The sequence below is a fragment of the Siphateles boraxobius genome, unplaced genomic scaffold, assembly GCF_051911475.1.
Source record: "Siphateles boraxobius isolate OS27281-9 unplaced genomic scaffold, OSU_SipBor_1 120, whole genome shotgun sequence".
Taxonomy (NCBI): Eukaryota; Metazoa; Chordata; class Actinopteri; order Cypriniformes; family Leuciscidae; genus Siphateles; species Siphateles boraxobius.
The window spans coordinates 1,261,413-1,284,925 of record NW_027508723.1 but is presented as its reverse complement, the minus strand read 5'-3'; the positions used below and the strand labels follow the sequence as shown (position 1 = coordinate 1,284,925).

The 23,513-nt window shown below is 42.2% G+C and overlaps 1 protein-coding gene across 2 annotated transcripts; it reads left to right on the top strand.

The window, feature by feature from the left end:
- Window positions 1–161: 161 nt before the first annotated feature.
- ddrgk1 (DDRGK domain containing 1) lies at window positions 162–23,511 on the top strand. 2 transcript variants are annotated; one of them, XR_013201063.1, is made up of 10 exons: window positions 185–348; window positions 1,554–1,700; window positions 16,110–16,246; window positions 16,543–16,644; window positions 17,981–18,103; window positions 20,416–20,454; window positions 21,345–21,401; window positions 21,484–21,532; window positions 22,261–22,674; window positions 22,915–23,511. XR_013201063.1 is itself a non-coding variant. In XM_077222952.1 (9 exons), the coding sequence occupies exons 1-9, from the start codon at window positions 261–263 to the stop codon at window positions 22,425–22,427; spliced, it is 909 nt and encodes a 302-aa protein (XP_077079067.1). In that variant the 5' UTR covers window positions 162–260; the 3' UTR covers window positions 22,428–23,511. The 2 variants fall into 2 exon arrangements, 1 of the variants encoding a protein (XP_077079067.1); XM_077222952.1 differs by having other exon boundaries at window positions 162–348; window positions 22,261–23,511.
- Window positions 23,512–23,513: the final 2 nt, after the last annotated feature.

The following is a 23,513-nucleotide window of genomic DNA, read 5'->3' as shown; positions in this document are numbered from 1 at the left end:
ATATTTAAATAAATAAATAAATATATATATACACACACACAAGTTAAATTAATGTAGAGGAGAATAGATGATTGGATGAATAAGTTAATTAAATTATATATTAGCATTATATTATTAGTATATTGTATATTGTTCCTCCACGGCTGTAGGACTCGCGCTGTGAGACGGAAGTGACGCACGATCAAGACAACGTCAACTTCCTCTTTCTGCACAGAGCTGTTTGAAGTTAGCAGTGTTAATTTTATTTATTTATTATCGAAATGGATGTGGTTCTGTATATCGTAGCTGCGATTATTCTGCTCGTTCTGATCGTGTTTGCTTTGAAAGTTCGTGGACGGACTGAGGAAGGTGAGTGAAAATATGGAAATTAATAAAGTCAGTAATGCGACAGAGAGCAGCTGTCATAAATAACCTGATATTACTGCTCAAAACTCTGTTTATTAAACTCATGTGATGTTCATTGGCTGTAAAAATTAATCTCAGGAAGCCTGTGAAGAATATTTACTTAGTTTCAAGTATACAGACTTATTAATACTGTGTGAGAAAAGCATTTAACGTCAAGTTAAATAATAAATAATTGTATTAATCACAATAAATAATATTAACGTCAAGTGTTTTCACAATAAATAATATTACAGAGCTGTTTTACTTGTAGTTTTCACTTTGGCACTTTAAAAACTAATTTTGTAAAATATTTTATTCCGCTCAAAATTGTCATGAACTTCCTAGAACAGTGTTTTCAAACTGTAAAAGACGAATAAATAATAATAAAATAAATAAGTAAATTAATTGTTAAAATGACTAGTAAAAAGATTAAATAAGTCAATAAATTATATTAAAATAAATAATAAACAAGATTACAATATATTAGATATACAATTTTAAATAAGTAAATAGAGTATATTAAAATAAATAAGTAAATTACATTAAAAATAAATAATACAAATTAAAATTAATATGTAAATAAATTGTTAAAATAAATATAAAAAATGTAAATAAGTTAATAGATTGTATTAAAATAAATAATACAAAAGATTAATTAAAGATATATTAAAATACATACATGCATTGAAAATTCAATAATTACATAAATAATGTAAATAAATAAATACTAAAGAAAGAATAATTCATATAATAGTACAGCACTAAGAAACAAGTAAATAAATTATATTTAAATAAATAATACAAATTCTTAAAATTAATATATAAATAAATTGTTAAAATAAATAAATAAATAGATATTTAAATAAATAATACAAAAGATTAAAAATAAATGAGTTAATAGATTATATTAAACTAATAATAAAAAAGATTAAAGTATACAAGTAAATAAATAATATTTAAATAAATAATAAAAAGACTAAAACAAGTAAATAAATTATATTAAAATACATGCATGCATACATAATTAAATTATATCGTCCTAATTACATAAATAATTAGATTAAAATAAATGAATGATAAAGAAAGAATAATACATCTAACAGTCCAGCACTACAGTGAGTAAAACATGAACATCTCGGATCTCAGCTCTTGCGCTCTTCTTCTCCCAGCGGACCGTGAGGAGCGTCGGGATGTGGCGTCTCGATCCGCGGCTCGTCCGCAGGCCTCAGAGGAGCGTCCCGTGGGAATGCCCCGACGCCGGAGAAACCTGCACACCCGCGTGAGCGCCCAGCGGGCACAGCGGGCATCGGACAACGGTACTCTCAACACACTCATCACACACCACTGAACAACGGTACTGTCAACACACTCATCACACACCACTGAACAACGGTACTGTCAACACACTCATCACACACCACTGAACAACGGCACTGTCGACACACTCATCACACACCACTGAACAACGGTACTGTCAACACACTCATCACACACCACTGAACAACGGTACTGTCAACACACTCATCACACACCACTGAACAACGGTACTGTCGACACACTCATCACACACCACTGAACAACGGTACTGTCAACACACTCATCACACACCACTGAACAACGGTACTGTCAAAACACTCATCACACACCACTGAACAACGGTACTGTCAAAACACTCATCACACACCACTGAACAACGGTACTGTCAAAACACTCCTCACACACCACTGAACAACGGTACTGTCTACACACTCATCACACACCACTGAACAACGGTACTGTCGACACACTCATCACACACCACTGAACAACGGTACTGTCAAAACACTCATCACACACCACTGAACAACGGTACTGTCAACACACTCATCACACACCACTGAACAACGGTACTGTCGACACACTCATCACACACCACTGAACAACGGTACTGTCAAAACACTCATCACACACCACTGAACAACGGTACTGTCTACACACTCATCACACACCACTGAACAACGGTACTGTCAAAACACTCATCACACACCACTGAACAACGGTACTGTCGACACACTCATCACACACCACTGAACAACGGTACTGTCAAAACACTCATCACACACCACTGAACAACGGTACTGTCTACACACTCATCACACACCACTGAACAACGGTACTGTCGACACACTCATCACACACCACTGAACAACGGTACTGTCAAAACACTCATCACACACCACTGAACAACGGTACTGTCTACACACTCATCACACACCACTGAACAACGGTACTGTCAAAACACTCCTCACACACCACTGAACAACGGTACTGTCGACACACTCATCACACACCACTGAACAACGGTACTGTCAAAACACTCCTCACACACCACTGAACAACGGTACTGTCGACACACTCATCACACACCACTGAACAACGGTACTGTCAAAACACTCATCACACACCACTGAACAACGGTACTGTCAAAACACTCATCACACACCACTGAACAACGGTACTGTCAAAACACTCATCACACACCACTGAACAACGGCATTGTCGACACACTCATCACACACCACTGAACAACGGTACTGTCGACACACTCATCACACACCACTGAACAACGGTACTGTCAACACACTCATCACACACCACTGAACAACGGTACTGTCAAAACACTCCTCACACACCACTGAACAACGGTACTGTCTACACACTCATCACACACCACTGAACAACGGTACTGTCAAAACACTCCTCACACACCACTGAACAACGGTACTGTCGACACACTCATCACACACCACTGAACAACGGTACTGTCAAAACACTCATCACACACCACTGAACAACGGTACTGTCTACACACTCATCACACACCACTGAACAACGGTACTGTCGACACACTCATCACACACCACTGAACAACGGTACTGTCGACACACTCATCACACACCACTGAACAACGGTACTGTCTACACACTCATCACACACCACTGAACAACGGTACTGTCAAAACACTCATCACACACCACTGAACAACGGTACTGTCTACACACTCATCACACACCACTGAACAACGGTACTGTCAAAACACTCATCACACACCACTGAACAACGGTACTGTCAAAACACTCCTCACACACCACTGAACAACGGTACTGTCAACACACTCATCACACACCACTGAACAACGGTACTGTCTACACACTCATCACACACCCCTGAACAACGGTACTGTCTACACACTCATCACACACCACTGAACAACGGTACTGTCAACACACTCATCACACACCACTGAACAACGGTACTGTCAAAACACTCCTCACACACCACTGAACAACGGTACTGTCTACACACTCATCACACACCACTGAACAACGGTACTGTCGACACACTCATCACACACCACTGAACAACGGTACTGTCAAAACACTCATCACACACCACTGAACAACGGTACTGTCAAAACACTCATCACACACCACTGAACAACGGTACTGTCAAAACACTCATCACACACCACTGAACAACGGTACTGTCTACACACTCATCACACACCACTGAACAACGGTACTGTCGACACACTCATCACACACCACTGAACAACGGTACTGTCTACACACTCATCACACACCACTGAACAACGGTACTGTCAAAACACTCATCACACACCACTGAACAACGGTACTGTCGACACACTCATCACACACCACTGAACAACGGTACTGTCAAAACACTCATCACACACCACTGAACAACAGTACTGTCAACACACTCCTCACACACCACTGAACAACGGTACACATCACACACCACTGAACAACACACTCATCACACACCACTGAACAACGGTACTGTCAAAACACTCATCACACACCACTGAACAACGGTACTGTCAAAACACTCATCACACACCACTGAACAACAGTACTGTCAACACACTCCTCACACACCACTGAACAACGGTACTCATCACACACCACTGAACAACGGTACTGTCAAAACACTCATCACACACCACTGAACAACAGTACTGTCAACACACTCCTCACACACCACTGAACAACGGTACACATCACACACCACTGAACAACACACTCATCACACACCACTGAACAACGGTACTGTCAAAACACTCATCACACACCACTGAACAACGGTACTGTCAAAACACTCATCACACACCACTGAACAACAGTACTGTCAACACACTCCTCACACACCACTGAACAACGGTACTCATCACACACCACTGAACAACACACTCATCACACACCACTGAACAACGGTACTGTCAACACACTCATCACACACCACTGAACAACGGTACTGTCAACACACTCATCACACGGTACTGTCAACACACTCATCACACACCACTGAACAACGGTACTGTCAACACACTCATCACACGGTACTGTCAACACACTCATCACACACCACTGAACAACGGCACTGTCAACACACTCATCACACACCACTGAACAACGGTACTGTCAACACACTCATCACACACCACTGAACAACGGCACTGTCGACACACTCATCACACACCACTGAACAACGGTACTGTCGACACACTCATCACACACCACTGAACAACGGTACTGTCAACACACTCATCACACGGTACTGTCAACACACTCATCACACACCACTGAACAACAGTACTGTCGACACACTCATCACACACCACTGAACAACGGTACTGTCAACACACTCATCACACACCACTGAACAACGGCATTGTCGACACACTCATCACACACCACTGAACAACGGCACTGTCAACACACTCATCACACACCACTGAACAACAGTACTGTCGACACACTCATCACACACCACTGAACAACGGTACTGTCAACACACTCATCACACACCACTGAACAACGGTACTGTCAACACACTCATCACACACCACTGAACAACGGTACTGTCAACACACTCATCACACACCACTGAACAACGGCACTGTCGACACACTCATCTCACACCACTGAACAACGGTACTGTCAACACACTCATCACACACCGCTGAACAACGGTACTGTCAACACACTTATCACACACCACTGAACAACGGTACTGTCAACACACTCATCACACACCACTGAACAACGGTACTGTCAACACACTCATCACACACCACTGAACAACGGTACTGTCAACACACTCATCACACACCACTGAACAACAGTACTGTCAACACACTTATCACACACCACTGAACAACGGTACTGTCAACACACTCATCACACACCACTGAACAACAGTACTGTCGACACACTCATCTCACACCACTGAACAACGGTACTGTCAACACACTCATCTCACACCACTGAACAACGGTACTGTCAACACACTCATCACAAACGACTGAACAACGGTACTGTCAACACACTCATCACACACCACTGAACAACGGCATTGTCGACACACTCATCACACACCACTGAACAACGGCATTGTCGACACACTCATCACACACCACTGAACAACGGCACTGTCGACACCCTCATCACACACCACTGAACAACGGCATTGTCGACACACTCATCACACACCACTGAACAACGGCATTGTCGACACACTCATCACACACCACTGAACAACGGCACTGTCAACACACTCATCACACACCACTGAACAACAGTACTGTCGACACACTCATCACACACCACTGAACAACGGTACTGTCAACACACTCATCACACACCACTGAACAACGGTACTGTCAACACACTCATCACACACCACTGAACAACACACTCATCACACACCACTGAACAACGGTACTGTCAACACACTCATCACACACCACTGAACAACAGTACTGTCAACACACTTATCACACACCACTGAACAACGGTACTGTCAACACACTCATCACACACCACTGAACAACGGTACTGTCAACACACTCATCACACACCACTGAACAACACACTCATCACACACCACTGAACAACGGTACTGTCAACACACTCATCACACACCACTGAACAACGGTACTGTCAACACACTCATCACACACCACTGAACAACACACTCATCACACACCACTGAACAACGGTACTGTCAACACACTCATCACACACCACTGAACAACGGCATTGTCGACACACTCATCACACACCACTGAACAACGGCACTGTCGACACACTCATCTCACACCACTGAACAACGGTACTGTCAACACACTCATCACACACCACTGAACAACAGTACTGTCAACACACTTATCACACACCACTGAACAACGGTACTGTCAACACACTCATCACACACCACTGAACAACGGTACTGTCAACACACTCATCACACACCACTGAACAACGGTACTGTCAACACACTCATCACACACCACTGAACAACGGTACTGTCAACACACTCATCACACACCACTGAACAACGGTACTGTCAACACACTCATCACACACCACTGAACAACGGTACTGTCAACACACTTATCACACACCACTGAACAACAGTACTGTCAACACACTCATCACACACCACTGAACAACAGTACTGTCAACACACTCATCACACACCACTGAACAACACACTCATCACACACCACTGAACAACGGTACTGTCAACACACTCATCACACACCACTGAACAACGGTACTGTCGACACACTCATCACACACCACTGAACAACAGTACTGTCAACACACTCATCACACACCACTGAACAACGGTACTGTCAACACACTCATCACACACCACTGAACAACAGTACTGTCAACACACTTATCACACACCACTGAACAACGGTACTGTCAACACACTCATCACACACCACTGAACAACGGTACTGTCAACACACTCATCACACACCACTGAACAACGGTACTGTCAACACACTCATCACACACCACTGAACAACGGTACTGTCAACACACTCATCACACACCACTGAACAACGGTACTGTCAACACACTCATCACACACCACTGAACAACGGTACTGTCAACACACTCATCACACACCACTGAACAACGGTACTGTCAACACACTCATCACACACCACTGAACAACGGTACTGTCAACACACTCATCACACACCACTGAACAACGGTACTGTCAACACACTCATCACACACCACTGAACAACGGTACTGTCAACACACTCATCACACACCACTGAACAACGGTACTGTCAACACACTCATCACACACCACTGAACAATGGTACTGTCAACACACTCATCACACACCACTGAACAACAGTACTGTCAACACACTTATCACACACCACTGAACAACGGTACTGTCAACACACTCATCACACACCACTGAACAACGGTACTGTCAACACACTCATCACACACCACTGAACAACGGTACTGTCAACACACTTATCACACACCACTGAACAACGGTACTGTCAACACACTCATCACACACCACTGAACAACGGTACTGTCAACACACTCATCACACACCACTGAACAACACACTCATCACACACCACTGAACAACGGTACTGTCAACACACTCATCACACACCACTGAACAACGGTACTGTCGACACACTCATCACACACCACTGAACAACGGTACTGTCAACACACTCATCACACACCACTGAACAACGGTACTGTCAACACACTCATCACACACCACTGAACAACGGTACTGTCAACACACTCATCACACACCACTGAACAACGGTACTGTCAACACACTCATCACACACCACTGAACAACACACTCATCACACACCACTGAACAACGGTACTGTCAACACACTCATCACACACCACTGAACAACGGTACTGTCAACACACTCATCACACACCACTGAACAACGGTACTGTCAACACACTCATCACACACCACTGAACAACGGTACTGTCAACACACTCATCACACACCACTGAACAACGGTACTGTCGACACACTCATCACACACCACTGAACAACGGTACTGTCAACACACTCATCACACACCACTGAACAACGGTACTGTCAACACACTCATCACACACCACTGAACAACGGTACTGTCAACACACTCATCACACACCACTGAACAACGGTACTGTCAACACACTCATCACACACCACTGAACAACGGTACTGTCAACACACTCATCACACACCACTGAACAACGGTACTGTCAACACACTCATCACACACCACTGAACAACGGTACTGTCAACACACTCATCACACACCACTGAACAACGGTACTGTCAACACACTCATCACACACCACTGAACAACAGTACTGTCAACACACTTATCACACACCACTGAACAACGGTACTGTCAACACACTCATCACACACCACTGAACAACGGTACTGTCAACACACTCATCACACACCACTGAACAACGGTACTGTCAACACACTCATCACACACCACTGAACAACGGTACTGTCAACACACTTATCACACACCACTGAACAACAGTACTGTCAACACACTCATCACACACCACTGAACAACACACTCATCACACACCACTGAACAACGGTACTGTCAACACACTCATCACACACCACTGAACAACGGTACTGTCAACACACTTATCACACACCACTGAACAACAGTACTGTCAACACACTCATCACACACCACTGAACAACGGTACTGTCAACACACTCATCACACACCACTGAACAACACACTCATCACACACCACTGAACAACGGTACTGTCGACACACTCATCACACACCACTGAACAACGGTACTGTCAACACACTCATCACACACCACTGAACAACGGTACTGTCGACACACTCATCACACACCACTGAACAACGGTACTGTCAACACACTCATCACACACCACTGAACAACAGTACTGTCAACACACTCATCACACACCACTGAACAACGGTACTGTCAACACACTCATCACACACCACTGAACAACGGTACTGTCAACACACTCATCACACACCACTGAACAACGGTACTGTCAACACACTCATCAAACACCACTGAACAACACACTCATCACACACCACTGAACAACGGTACTGTCAACACACTCATCACACACCACTGAACAACGGTACTGTCAACACACTCATCACACACCACTGAACAACGGTACTGTCAACACACTCATCACACACCCCTGAACAACACACTCATCACACACCACTGAACAACGGCACTGTCAACACACTCATCACACACCACTGAACAACGGCACTGTCAACACACTCATCACACACCACTGAACAACGGTACTGTCAACACACTCATCACACACCACTGAACAACGGTACTGTCAACACACTCATCACACACCACTGAACAACGGTACTGTCAACACACTCATCACACACCACTGAACAACGGTACTGTCAACACACTCATCACACACCACTGAACAACGGTACTGTCAACACACTCATCACACACCACTGAACAACGGCACTGTCAACACACTCATCACACACCACTGAACAACGGTACTGTCGACACACTCATCACACACCACTGAACAACGGTACTGTCAACACACTCATCACACACCCCTGAACAACGGTACTGTCAACACACTCATCACACACCACTGAACAACACACTCATCACACACCACTGAACAACGGTACTGTCAACACACTCATCACACACCACTGAACAACGGTACTGTCAACACACTCATCACACACCCCTGAACAACACACTCATCACACACCACTGAACAACGGCACTGTCAACACACTCATCACACACCACTGAACAACGGCACTGTCAACACACTCATCACACACCACTGAACAACGGTACTGTCAACACACTCATCACACACCACTGAACAACGGTACTGTCAACACACTCATCACACACCACTGTACAACGGTACTGTCAACACACTCATCACACACCACTGAACAACGGCACTGTCGACACACTCATCACACACCACTGAACAACGGCACTGTCGACACACTCATCACACACCCCTGAACAACGGTACTGTCAACACACTCATCACACACCACTGAACAACACACTCATCACACACCACTGAACAACGGTACTGTCAACACACTCATCACACACCACTGAACAACGGTACTGTCAACACACTCATCACACACCCCTGAACAACACACTCATCACACACCACTGAACAACGGCACTGTCAACACACTCATCACACACCACTGAACAACGGCACTGTCAACACACTCATCACACACCACTGAACAACGGTACTGTCAACACACTCATCACACACCACTGAACAACGGTACTGTCAACACACTCATCACACACCACTGTACAACGGTACTGTCAACACACTCATCACACACCACTGAACAACGGCACTGTCGACACACTCATCACACACCACTGAACAACGGCACTGTCGACACACTCATCACACACCACTGAACAACGGTACTGTCGACACACTCATCACACACCACTGAACAACGGTACTGTCGACACACTCATCACACACCACTGAACAACGGTACTGTCAACACACTCATCACACACCACTGAACAACGGTACTGTCGACACACTCATCACACACCACTGAACAACGGTACTGTCTACACACTCATCACACACCACTGAACAACGGTACTGTCAACACACTCATCACACACCACTGAACAACGGTACTGTCAACACACTCATCACACACCACTGAACAACGGTACTGTCAACACACTCATCACACACCACTGAACAACAGTACTGTCGACACACTCATCACACACCACTGAACAACAGTACTGTCGACACACTCATCACACACCACTGTACAACGGTACTGTCAACACACTCATCACACACCACTGAACAACGGCACTGTCGACACACTCATCACACACCACTGAACAACGGCACTGTCGACACACTCATCACACACCACTGAACAACGGTACTGTCGACACACTCATCACACACCACTGAACAACGGTACTGTCGACACACTCATCACACACCACTGAACAACGGTACTGTCGACACACTCATCACACACCACTGAACAACGGTACTGTCAACACACTCATCACACACCACTGAACAACGGTACTGTCAACACACTCATCACACACCACTGAACAACGGTACTGTCAACACACTCATCACACACCACTGAACAACGGTACTGTCAACGCACTAATCACACACCACTGAACAACGGTACTGTCAACACACTCATCACACACCACTGAACAACGGTACTGTCAACACACTCATCACACACCACTGAACAACGGTACTGTCAACACACTCATCACACACCACTGAACAACGGTACTGTCAACACACTCATCACACACCACTGAACAACGGTACTGTCAACACACTCATCACACACCACTGAACAACGGTACTGTCAACACACTCATCACACACCACTGAACAACGGTACTGTCAACACACTCATCACACACCACTGAACAACGGTACTGTCAACACACTCATCACACACCACTGAACAACGGTACTGTCGACACACTCATCACACACCACTGAACAACGGTACTGTCGACACACTCATCACACACCACTGAACAACGGTACTGTCAACACACTCATCACACACCACTGAACAACGGTACTGTCAACACACTCATCACACACACTGAGCTCGACGCAACAATGTAACAGTAACAGCAACGGGAGTGTCACATTTGTTGCAAAGTTCATTGTTTTGATAAAACTTTACAATAAGATTCATTAGTTAACATGAACTAAGAATGAACTATACTTCTTCAGCATTTATTAATCTTAGTTAAAGCTGCAGTAGGGAGTTTTGAGAAAATGTTGACTTAGCCTGAAAATTTGAACAAGCACAACTTACAGGTCCAACCGCCTTGCTCTCTGCTACGCTACAGCTCCTCCCTCCACAGCTCCTCCCTCCACAGCTCCTCCCTCCACATCTCCTCCCTCCACAGCTCCTCCTCCACAGCTCCTCCCTCCACAGCTCCTCCCTCCACAGCTCCTCCCTCCACAGCTCCTCCCTCCACAGCTCCTCCCCCACAGCTCCTCCCTCCACAGCTCCTCCCTCCACAGTTCCTCCCTCCACAGCTCCTCCCTCCACAGCTCCTCCCTCCACAGCTCCATCCTCCCCAGCTCCTCCCTCCCCAGCTCCTCCCTCCACAGCTCCTCCCTCCACAGCTCCTCCTCCACAGCTCCTCCCTCCACAGCTCCTCCTCCACAGCTCCTCCTCCACAGCTCCTCCTCCACAGCTCCTCCCTCCACAGTTCCTCCTCCACAGCTCCTCCCTCCACAGCTCCATCCTCCACAGCTCCTCCCTCCCCAGCTCCTCCCTCCACAGCTCCTCCTCCACAGCTCCTCCTCCACAGCTCCTCCCTCCACAGCTCCTCCCTCCACAGCTCCTCCTCCACAGCTCCTCCCTCCACAGCTCCTCCCTCCACAGCTCCTCCCCCCACAGCTCCTCCCTCCACAGCTCCTCCCTCCACAGCTCCTCCTCCACAGCTCCTCCCTCCACAGCTCCTCCCTCCACAGCTCCTCCCTCCACAGCTCCTCCCTCCACAGCTCCTCCCTCCACAGCTCCTCCCCCACAGCTCCTCCCCCACAGCGGAGCCTGCCGTGAACGCGCAGGCTAGTAAGCAGGACCACCGATGACGGCGGATTATAAACAGTTATGGAACATTCACTAATAGGGATGAAACATCAACAATATGCTTTACTTTGACCATGGCCTGCCCATACTTTGATTACAAACTTGGTCCTCAAATCATTATGTATTTTGCAATACATGTAATTTTCTTAACATTGCACTCTTTCTATAATAATAATAATAATTCATCACATTTATATAGCGCTTTTCTGGACACTCAAAGTGCTTCACATAGAAGGGGGAATCTCCTCAACCACCACCAATGTGCAGCATCCACCTGGATGATGCGACGGCAGCCATATTGCGCCAGAACGCCCACCACACACCAGCTTACTGGTGGAGAGGAGACAGAGTGATGAAGCCAATTGGTATATATATATACATGGGGATGATTAGGAGGCCATGATGGACAGGGGCCACTGGGCAAATTTGGCCAGGATGCCGGGGTTACCCCCCTACTCTTTCGAAAGACATCCTGGGATTTTTTGTGACCACAGAGAGTCAGGACCTCGGTTTAACGTCTCATCCGAAGGACAGTGCTCAATTGACAGTATAGTGTCCCCATTACCATACTGGGGTGTTAGGACCCACACAGACCACAGGGTGAGCACCCCCTGCTGGCCTCACTAACACCTCTTCCAGCAGCAACCTGGTTTTCTCAGAAGGTCTCCCATCCAGGTACTGACCAGGCTCAGCCCTGCTTAGCTTTAGTGGGCAACCAGTCTTGGGCTACAGGGTGATATGGCTGCTGGCCATATCACCCCTCTCTTGCACAGCGCGAGCGCGTACCGTCGTTCGTGACTCTCCTGTTCGAACTCATTCAACGAACGAAATGACTCGAAAAAAGATTCGTTCATTTGAATGAACGAGTTCGAACAGGACCACGAACGTGCGTCACAGAACAGAGCAAGGCGAGCATTTGTGCTTATAAAACTTAATTTTTTTTATTTATTTTTGAAATGACCGATCGTTTCGCTAGATAAGACCCTTATTCATCGCCTGGTATCGTTACATTGACCATGGAGCTGGAGGAGGGAGGAGCTGTGGAGGGAGGAGCTGTGGAGGGAGGAGCTGTGGAGGGAGGAGCTGTGGAGGGAGGAGCTGTGGGGGAGGAGCTGTGTGGGAGGAGCTGTGGAGGGAGGAGCTGTGGAGGGAGGAGCTGTGGGGGAGGAGCTGTGGGGGAGGAGCTGTGGGGGGAGGAGCTGTGGAGGGAGGAGCTGTGGAGGGAGGAGCTGTGGGGGAGGAGCTGTGGAGGGAGGAGCTGTGGAGGTTATAAGTTATAAATAGCTAGTAAGATAACGTTAAAGGATTAGTTCACTTTTAAAAAAACTTTTGCTGATAATTTACTCACCCCCATGTCATCCAAGCTGTCCATGTCTTTCTTTCTTCAGTCGAAAAGAGAAATTAAGTTTTTTGATGAAAACATTCCAGGCTTTTTCTCCATATAATGGACTTCAATAGGACACAAACGTTTGAAGGACCAAATGACAGTTTCAGCGCAGCTACAAAGGGTTTTAAACGATACCAGACGATGAATAAGGGTCTTATCTAGCGAAACGATCGGTCATTTCAAAAATAAATAAAAAAAATTAAGTTTTATAAGCACAAATGCTCGCCTTGCTCTGTTCTGTGACGCACGTTCGTGATCCTGTTCGAACTCGTTCATCCAAATGAACGAATCTTTTTTCGAGTCATTTCGTTCGTTGAATGAGTTCGAACAGGAGAGTCACGAACGACGGTACGCGCTGTTATGAGACAGATTATCTGTCTCATATTCTACTGTCAGGACATAATGACAGTTTTAACAAATATTTGTTTACAAAAGCTACCTACTGGAGCTTTAATATTAATTTCAACATTTACTGATACGTTATTAAAGTTGTATTTGTTAACATTAGTTAAAGGGATAGTTCACCCAAAAATGTAAACTCTGTCAGTATTTACTCCACCTCATGTTTTTCAACCCCGTAAGACCTTCGTTCATCTTCGGAACACGAATTAAGATATTTGTGATTAAATCTGAGAGCTGGATCACTCCTCCATAGGCTTCTAAGGGATTGACACTTGTTACCCGAAAAGTTATTAATCGTTAATCGACATCGTTAAAATAGTCCAAGTGACTACAGTGGCTCAATCTTAAATTTATCAAGCGACGAGAATACTTTATGTGCGCAAAAACAAACAAAAATAACTTTATTTAAACTATTCATTTCCTTCTCTGTGGGCCTCGAGTCAGTTAGCGTAGTGTGATAGCGTAGAGCTACGTCACACGCAGGCTCACTATTGGCCGACGCTGGTCATGTGTGTGATACGTGTGACGTACAACACAGAAGCTTACGCTGTTACACTAGTGAACTGACTCGAGGCCCACAGAGAAGGAAATGAATATAAGTATGAATATAAGTATAAATATACGAGTGATCCAGCTCTCAGATTTAATACAAAATATAATCTATTGACAGAAACGCAATATAAGATCCATAACTATGTTTTCAGTGGTGTATAAAGACCTTGCATAATGAACCGTTATGTTTTTATTACCTTAGAATGAGACCTTTATATCTCCATAACTGCGGGCTCCCCCTTCTATGGAGGTCGACATATTGTGTGGTCATGTTTCTAGCGTAGCCGACAGCGAACACACAGCGCTAAAGAGCGCGTTTCCTCACTACCTTGAAAAAGAAGTTTTCAGTGGTGTATAAAGACCTTACTTAATGAACCATTATATTTGTATTACCTTAGAATGAGCAGTTTCTGTCTACACACCGCGGGTTCCCGATCATTGAAATGCGCCGACATGTTTCTACGGTGGCCCTGAACGGACAAACGCGTTTCGTTACTATGTTGTTCTTCGTGCAAGGAAGCAAGCTTAGTTCAGCGAATAAAACACTGACACAATGATGAACAAGTAACAATAATATACACAACATATAGTTTTACTGAATAATCAAGTAAACATAATTTCTTAATTTTATCTTTGTAAAGAAACCTCATTGCTGAACTGCTACTCTCTGCTGTCTCAGATGACGACATCAATTCCTGTTGGCCACCGTAACTTCTGTTGGTTGCAATTCGTAACCTCACCACTAGATGCCGCTAAAAATCAGACACTGCACCTTTAATCTGTCTCCCTCTCTTCAGAGGACAGTCCTGTGGAAGCCGATGAGAGTCAGGAAGACGGGCAAACGTCTGAAGAACGACCTCAAGTTGCTGGGAAAGTGGGAGCAAAGAAACAGAAGAAGCTGGAAGAGAAACAAGCGCGGAAAGCTCAGAGAGAGGTCACAACACTGCTACTATATTCATATTTATTTGCGGAATGTTATCTAGGCTCATTTATTTATATTTGTAAAACACAACACTTCTGCGTTTTTGCTCAAATTGACTTTTGTTTTTGCACATTGCTTTCTGTTTGTTTGCGAGTCGAGTTTTTGATGTTTGTTTTTAGTTCGTTTGCAAATTGCTGGATTTGTTTGTTTATCTATGGCACAAAATTCACTCCATATGCTACATCTCACGTTTCACCCGTATCAGACGTATGGTTATTAATGTGTGTGTGTGTGTGTGTGTGTTTTAGGCCGAGCTGGAAGAGCGAGAGGAGAGGAAGAGAATGCAGGAACTCAGAGATCAAGAGAGACAGAAAGAAGAGGAAAAGGAGAAACTGCAAGAGCAAAAACAGGTCATTTTGACAAATAGTGCTTTAGTTTTTTAGTGTTTTTGTCTTTTTTCCAGTCCATACATCTACAAATACTTAAATCAAGATGCATTTTCTGACCCCATTGGCAGATAATTTTGACTTTTTTAAGCAACAACTCACTAAATTTTGATTTATTTCCCCAGAAAACAAGACATTCATTATAAGGCATTTTACTCATCTAGTAAATGCATCACGTTATACGATTGCATCTTTAACGGTTGCTCTCCGTCTCATCCTGTCACAGTAAACTGGCCTGTCAATCATCTTGTCATATTTCATTTCCCATCGTATCGGAGAGAAATGCAGAATCACGTTGATCTGCAGTCGCGGGTCATTCATACAGAGACTCTCCTCATATTCATGCATAATGATGCTTTTAAAAGTTAATGGCCAAACGGATCTATATAAAAGTCCACATTGTTATTGCAGATGAAATATAACACGGATAACATAAAATAAATGTTTTTATCAGGTTCAATTCAACTTGATTAGTCACTCAAACCTTTTTCTAAACCTCTCACCATCAGTCGCGTATATCCGCCATGTTTTGTAGTTTTTTAACACTTTTTACTTGTGTTTGTAGTTCCTCCTCCAAAGCGCAGTGGATTGTGGGTAATATCAGCCGTAGTATATCATAGTGAGCACGGATCCACACTTCGAAAATCCACCAGAAATAGTAGATAATCTGGGGACTTCTGAGTCTGACACACTCTTTTCAACATACTATGCTTTGGGACACTTATTTTAATCCCACACACTGTTTAGGATGGATAGTGTGCACATTTAGATGCAGGGATGGTCAACTTTCCTGCTATACACTGCAAAAAATGCTTTTCTTACTTATATTTTTGTCTTGTTTCCAGTCCAAATTTCTAAAAATTATTAAATCAAGATGCATTTACTAAATAAGTAAAGTTTTGTCTTGTTTTCTAGTGAGTTGTTGCTTAAAACAAGCAAAATGATCTGCCAATGGGGTCAGAAAAATAATGTTGTTTCTGTTTGAATTAACATTATTGTTCTTTCCCCCGACAGATAATTTTGCTTTTTTTTTTTTTTTTAATCAACAACTCACTTAATTTTGATTTATTTCCCCAGAAAACAAGACATAATATCTTATGGCATTTTACTCATCTAGTAAATGCATCTTGATTTAAGACTTTTTAGAAATTTGGACTTGAAACAAGACAAAAATACCAAGTAAGAAAAGCATTTTTTGCAGTGAGCTGCTTTATATGCGTAATTCAGTGTGAAACTCATGTGGAACACAGAAAAACGGTCAGCTTTCCTGCTTAAATGTCAGTAAATGTCTCGTCCACAGGAGGATGAGTTGCGTCGTGCCAAAGAGGATCAGGAGAAGAGAGAAGAGGAGGAGTACCAGCGGATGAAGGAGGCGTTTGTGATCGAGGATCAGGGAGAAGCAGAAGAGCTCGACGAGCAAGAGGTGCGTTCCTCAAAACATCTGCGCTCCTGTCCATACGGTGCTGAAGTTGACGGGAGTGAGTGTGTGTGTGTGTGTGTGTGTGTGTGCGCAACAATGTATCCGTGCAAACCTGTAAAGTTCATTTTAAGGTCATTCCTGGTTCATTTATTAAAGGGCTCATGACATGGATTTTTTATTTTAATATGTTTCTTGAGGGTTCACTTATAATTTTAATCTTTTTTTTGCACGAAAAACAAATATATATGTAGAAAAATTATTATTTTTAACCCTCATTCTGAGCCTCTGTCTGAAATTATCTTTTTTTTTTTTTTTGCGCGGCTCCTTTTAAAGTCTCCGTTAAGTAAATAATTGTATCCCTTAAAACACCAAAATTACATATTTAAAAGTTTTTTCTGTCCTGTCCATCTGATGCTAAAGTTATTTTGTGTTTAGTGACGGGAGTGAGTGAGTGTGTTTGCAACAACACTTTATTTTACAGTGTCCTTGTTACATGTACTTTCCATAGTAATAACAGTAAATTATGCATAATTACATGCAACTAACCTTTAACCGAATCCTAATCCTACCATAACCCTATATTATTGCTTATTATTACTCCGTACTTAAATATATAATTACACTGTTACAACCTTATAATAAAGTGTAAGCGGAAGTTTTTACATTTGTTGTTGGGTTCATTTATTAAAGGGTTCATGACATGGATTAAAAAGAAAATATATAAATGTTCCTTGAGGTTCACTTATAATGTTAATAGTTTTTATGCGAAAAACAAATATATGTAGAATTTATTTAACCCTTATTCTGAGTCTCTGTCTGAAATGATCACATTTTAAGGTGCTCCTATATTAATTTCATCCCTTAAAACTCAGGTTTGATCTAAAAAATAACATATTTAAAAGTTTTTTCCAAGAAAAAAATCGAATGTAACTCGACACCCTTGCCTCATATAGTATGTGCGGTTCTATGAATATGCAAATGAGCCCCGCCTCCACTCACTCAGAGATCCACTCGTTGACGATCACACGTTGATCTGATTGGTTACGAGGTCGTTTGTGACGTCAGAAACACCAGCAATTTCAAAGCGTGTTTTTGAGACTGTCTTTGGTTCACTGCAGTTTTAAGCAGAAAATACTCAGCAATGCTGTCGACTTATGAATTTACACATGGTTTGTCTTAAAGCATATTAAAATCACCACATAGACATATAAACAACATTAAAAGCTGGATTTTCAACACAGGGGGACTTTAAGGCTTGTATGTAAATGCCATTGTTATGATTGGCTAACACCATTGCCCTGGAAACAGTATCAACGCTCACTCACAATTGAAAACATTATCCATTTAAAACCATAATTTATAGAAAAGCATTATGAAATAATTTACTCTGGGTTTGTGATGCAGCTGCTGTCAGATCAAGTAGAGTCGCTGCTTGTTGTTTCTTTGTGAACTCTCCATTGCATCAAATGCTCCGAACAAACATAAAATCCTCCGACATGATCCGGGATGCTATTATAATAAACCATCCACTTGTTCCTGACGCTGAGATCTTCTGAAGTCTGTAGAGACTCAAACCAGCCGTTTAAACGTTCTTTCACCATTTCAGACGTTCTTTCAGCGGCGTTGCGCTATGAAACCCATTCATTTAAAGGACTTCCAAAGATACATAACAGCTACAAGTGTATGCACTATATACATATTGATAAGTCAAACAGCAAATAGTCTATAAATAGGCTGTCTTTGAGTTCACTTGAACGAGGGTTAAATTACTCGTCAGGCTACAGAAGAATACCATAATTCCTCCGTTCAAATAGTCACGTAGACCTATAACAACCCAGCCACAACTCATAATTGGGAATAACATGCCTTTCCTTAACACAGAATTGATTTCAAGGACTTCGCGCGCAGATCAACGTTTATATTTTTTCTACGAATCTTTGAGTTAACGTGTTAAACATGATTGGGATTTTCACCACAGCGCCACCACACCTCGATGCTCATGACAAGAATAGCATGTATAGTATTTTTATTGAAGTGCATTAGGTTTAAATCGCCGTCATGCATGAATGAATGATATTTTTGCTATTTTACACATAATACTCCACGATGATCACATTACACAAAACTGAAAATGCACGTTAAAATAAAACATTGTCAATATTTTTTGAGACCCCCCCCCAAAATTTCACGAATCACGTCAGAAACTGAATTTGATTTTTCATGTCATGAACCCTGTAAGGCGAGACACTACAGGGCAAACAATCTGAATGTAAAGCAAAATCTATCAAATGTTAAAGTTATTTTGTGTTTTTCAGTCACGCAATCTGCTGCAAGAGTTCATCCAGTACGTCAAGGTAACATATGTCAGTTATACATTCAGATTAAAGCTGTCGCATTCATATTTGTGAGATGAAAGGCAGCGGTGTGTTGAAAAATGCCTTTTATGATAATACACTATAAAGTATGATATGCTGTACAAATGAAAGATATTTTATTATAATTGTCTCTTTATTATAATCATTTGAATGATGCGCTAAAAGCAAAATATCAGATTATTGATATAAAATTAATGAATCCATCTTTTTTATGGAAATCAAAACAGATTCTGATTCAATGAATCAATTCAAAGGTGTTGTAAAATAAGCACATTTGTACAGAACTGTGATGCACATCTCGTGTAAATATAATGTGAAGCATACATACAGTCAAACCAAAAAGTATTCAAACAACGGATATAATGTTTGATATTTTATTACTAGTGTGTGCAGGACGCTATAGTTCATTTATGTAAGTGAGGGGAGCAAAATAAAGTAAACTGTGACATATTATACTCCAAAATTCTTCATACAGAGACTACCAGTAAAACTTATGAATATTTGAGATCAAAAAGTATTCCGACACTTGTGTTTTTGTGAAAAAAAAGTGTTTTTTCTTTAATAACTAATGCACCTTTTTACACCACAGACTGAACAACATGAAGCATTGCTTGGTGATTGGTTGAGCTAAACTGGTGTTATCTAATTGTGTAGTTAAATTTAACAGCTGACAGATATTCAACATCATTCATGTGTGAGAGTCTAACAGAAGACAAAATATCAACTGATTCTTGTCATATTTTATTACCATTTTACCGAATAAACTGTGATAATGTGAGGTGTCTGAATATATTTTAGTTTGACCATCTACCACAACAAAGTCGTTTTTATTATACCCTATATTTATGGCTTCACTTCTATCTGCTCAGAAATCGAAAGTGGTTTTGCTGGAGGACTTGGCGTCTCACTTTGGCTTGCGCACACAGGTTAGTATTCAGTGCAACAGTTTTGACTTCTGAACACTTTTGAGTGTTTTAAGCTGATTTTTGCGATGTTTCTTCACGTCAGGATGCTATTGCTAGACTTCAGGACCTGATCGCAGACGGTTCCCTTACAGGTACGAGTGTGTGACTTCATCCTGATGCAAAACACACACTTCACACCATTACAGCAGTTCCTCAATCTTCCTGTTTTTTTTAGAGATGCGCGATATATCGGCCACCATATCGGTATCGGCCGATATATGTTCATTTTTAATGTTATCGGCCCGATAAGAAAATTTGTCTGATGTATTAAAGCTAATAAATAATGGATTATTTCCTTCAGCTGAGACACTTCAGATGCGCACTGCTTGAAATATGATTGAAATCACTTTTAAAAAAGGAAAATGCAGTTCAGTGCAACATGTGCATCTGTCATATCATATCGGCTACATAAAATTATCATGAAATCATCAATGGATTTTAATGGTGAGACTTTGTTTTTGTAATCAGACTCTCAAAAAATATATACAAATTTGGGTTTAGATTTATCAGCCAATATATCGGTTGTCGGCTTTCAAATATAAAGAATTATCGGTTATCGGTATCGGCCCAAATTTTTGATATCGGTGCATGCCTACTATTTTTATAATACAATACAGGGTTTCTGCTGGTATTAAAGTCTTAATTCATACGTTCACAAATAATGGCCTTATGGCCCAAAAAAACCAAATGTGGGCGGGGCTTGATTTGGATTGGATGGTTGTGGTTTGCGATTGGTGGATCTCATGTGAGTGACAGGTTCATCAGAGAAGAGATCACGAGACACATGAACTGCTCTCAGAATAATCTTGTGTTTCTCCAGGAGTGATCGACGACCGAGGGAAGTTTATCTTCATCACACCGGAGGAGTTGAATGCTGTGGCTCAGTTCATCAAGCAGAGAGGAAGAGTGTCCATCTCTGAACTCGCTCAAGCCAGCAACACCCTCATCAACCTCACGCCCGACATGCAGAACACATCCGCAACATAAGGGCTTCTCTTCTCATCACCAGGACTTGTGAATCAAGCATATCATTTATAGTCTGTGTCAGAACTATGGATAGAACCTCGTTTCGGACACGGAGTAAAACAATATAAGAAAAGAAACTTTATATCTCACAATTCTGACTTTATTCTTGACGTTATTTTTCAGAATTCTGTTTAAATCTCACAATTCAGAGTTTATACACTGGAAAAAATGTTTTTTTTTCTTATTTAGTGTTTTTGTCTCGTTTCCAGTCCAAATATCTAAACATTCTTAAATCAAGATGCATTTACTAAAGTAGTAAAATGCCATAAGATATTATGTCTTGTTTTCTGGGGGAATAAATCAAAATTAAGTGAGTTGTTGCTTAAAACAAGAAAAATTATCCACCAAAAGGGTCAGAAAATAATGTTAATTATTTTTTTCTGACCCCATTGACAGATAATTTTGCCTTTTTTAAGCAACAAATCTTACTATTGATTTATTTCCCCAGAAAACAAGACATTCTTTATATGGCATATTTTTTTGATATTTTGATTTTATGAGTAATTTTTTTTATTGTTTCCAGTTTTTGCAGTGTCTCTCACAATTCTGATTTAAAAAAGTCTGAATTGTGAGTTCTAAACGATTATAATTAACACATTTTTAGTCATGAACTCAGAATTGCAAGGAAAAAAGTAGCAAATACATTTTTTATTCCATGGCAGGAACAATTTTTCATACAGAACCACCGTTCAAGACTCAAACCTGCAGTGATATTTGCCTTATTTCAGCATCGAGGAATATTTTTCAGTGCTTGAGAAGCAGATTGTATTTCATTAGTCTTACACACACATTTCGGACAGGGTTTCAGACTGTGGAAAACTGAAAATATGAGGGGATTTAAAAACTGATCACTGTAGTTTTGTTTTTCGTAGTATATATTTCTAGGAAGGACCAAGTCTACAATATTTCATGCACTTATAACGTCTGTTAAATTATTGGCTAAGGCCTTTTTCACAAACAACAGAAAAAGTCATGGATATTTATTGGTAAGGAACTGCGAACCCTGTCACTGTTGACTGTCCTGTCCAATAAAAAGTATCACAAACT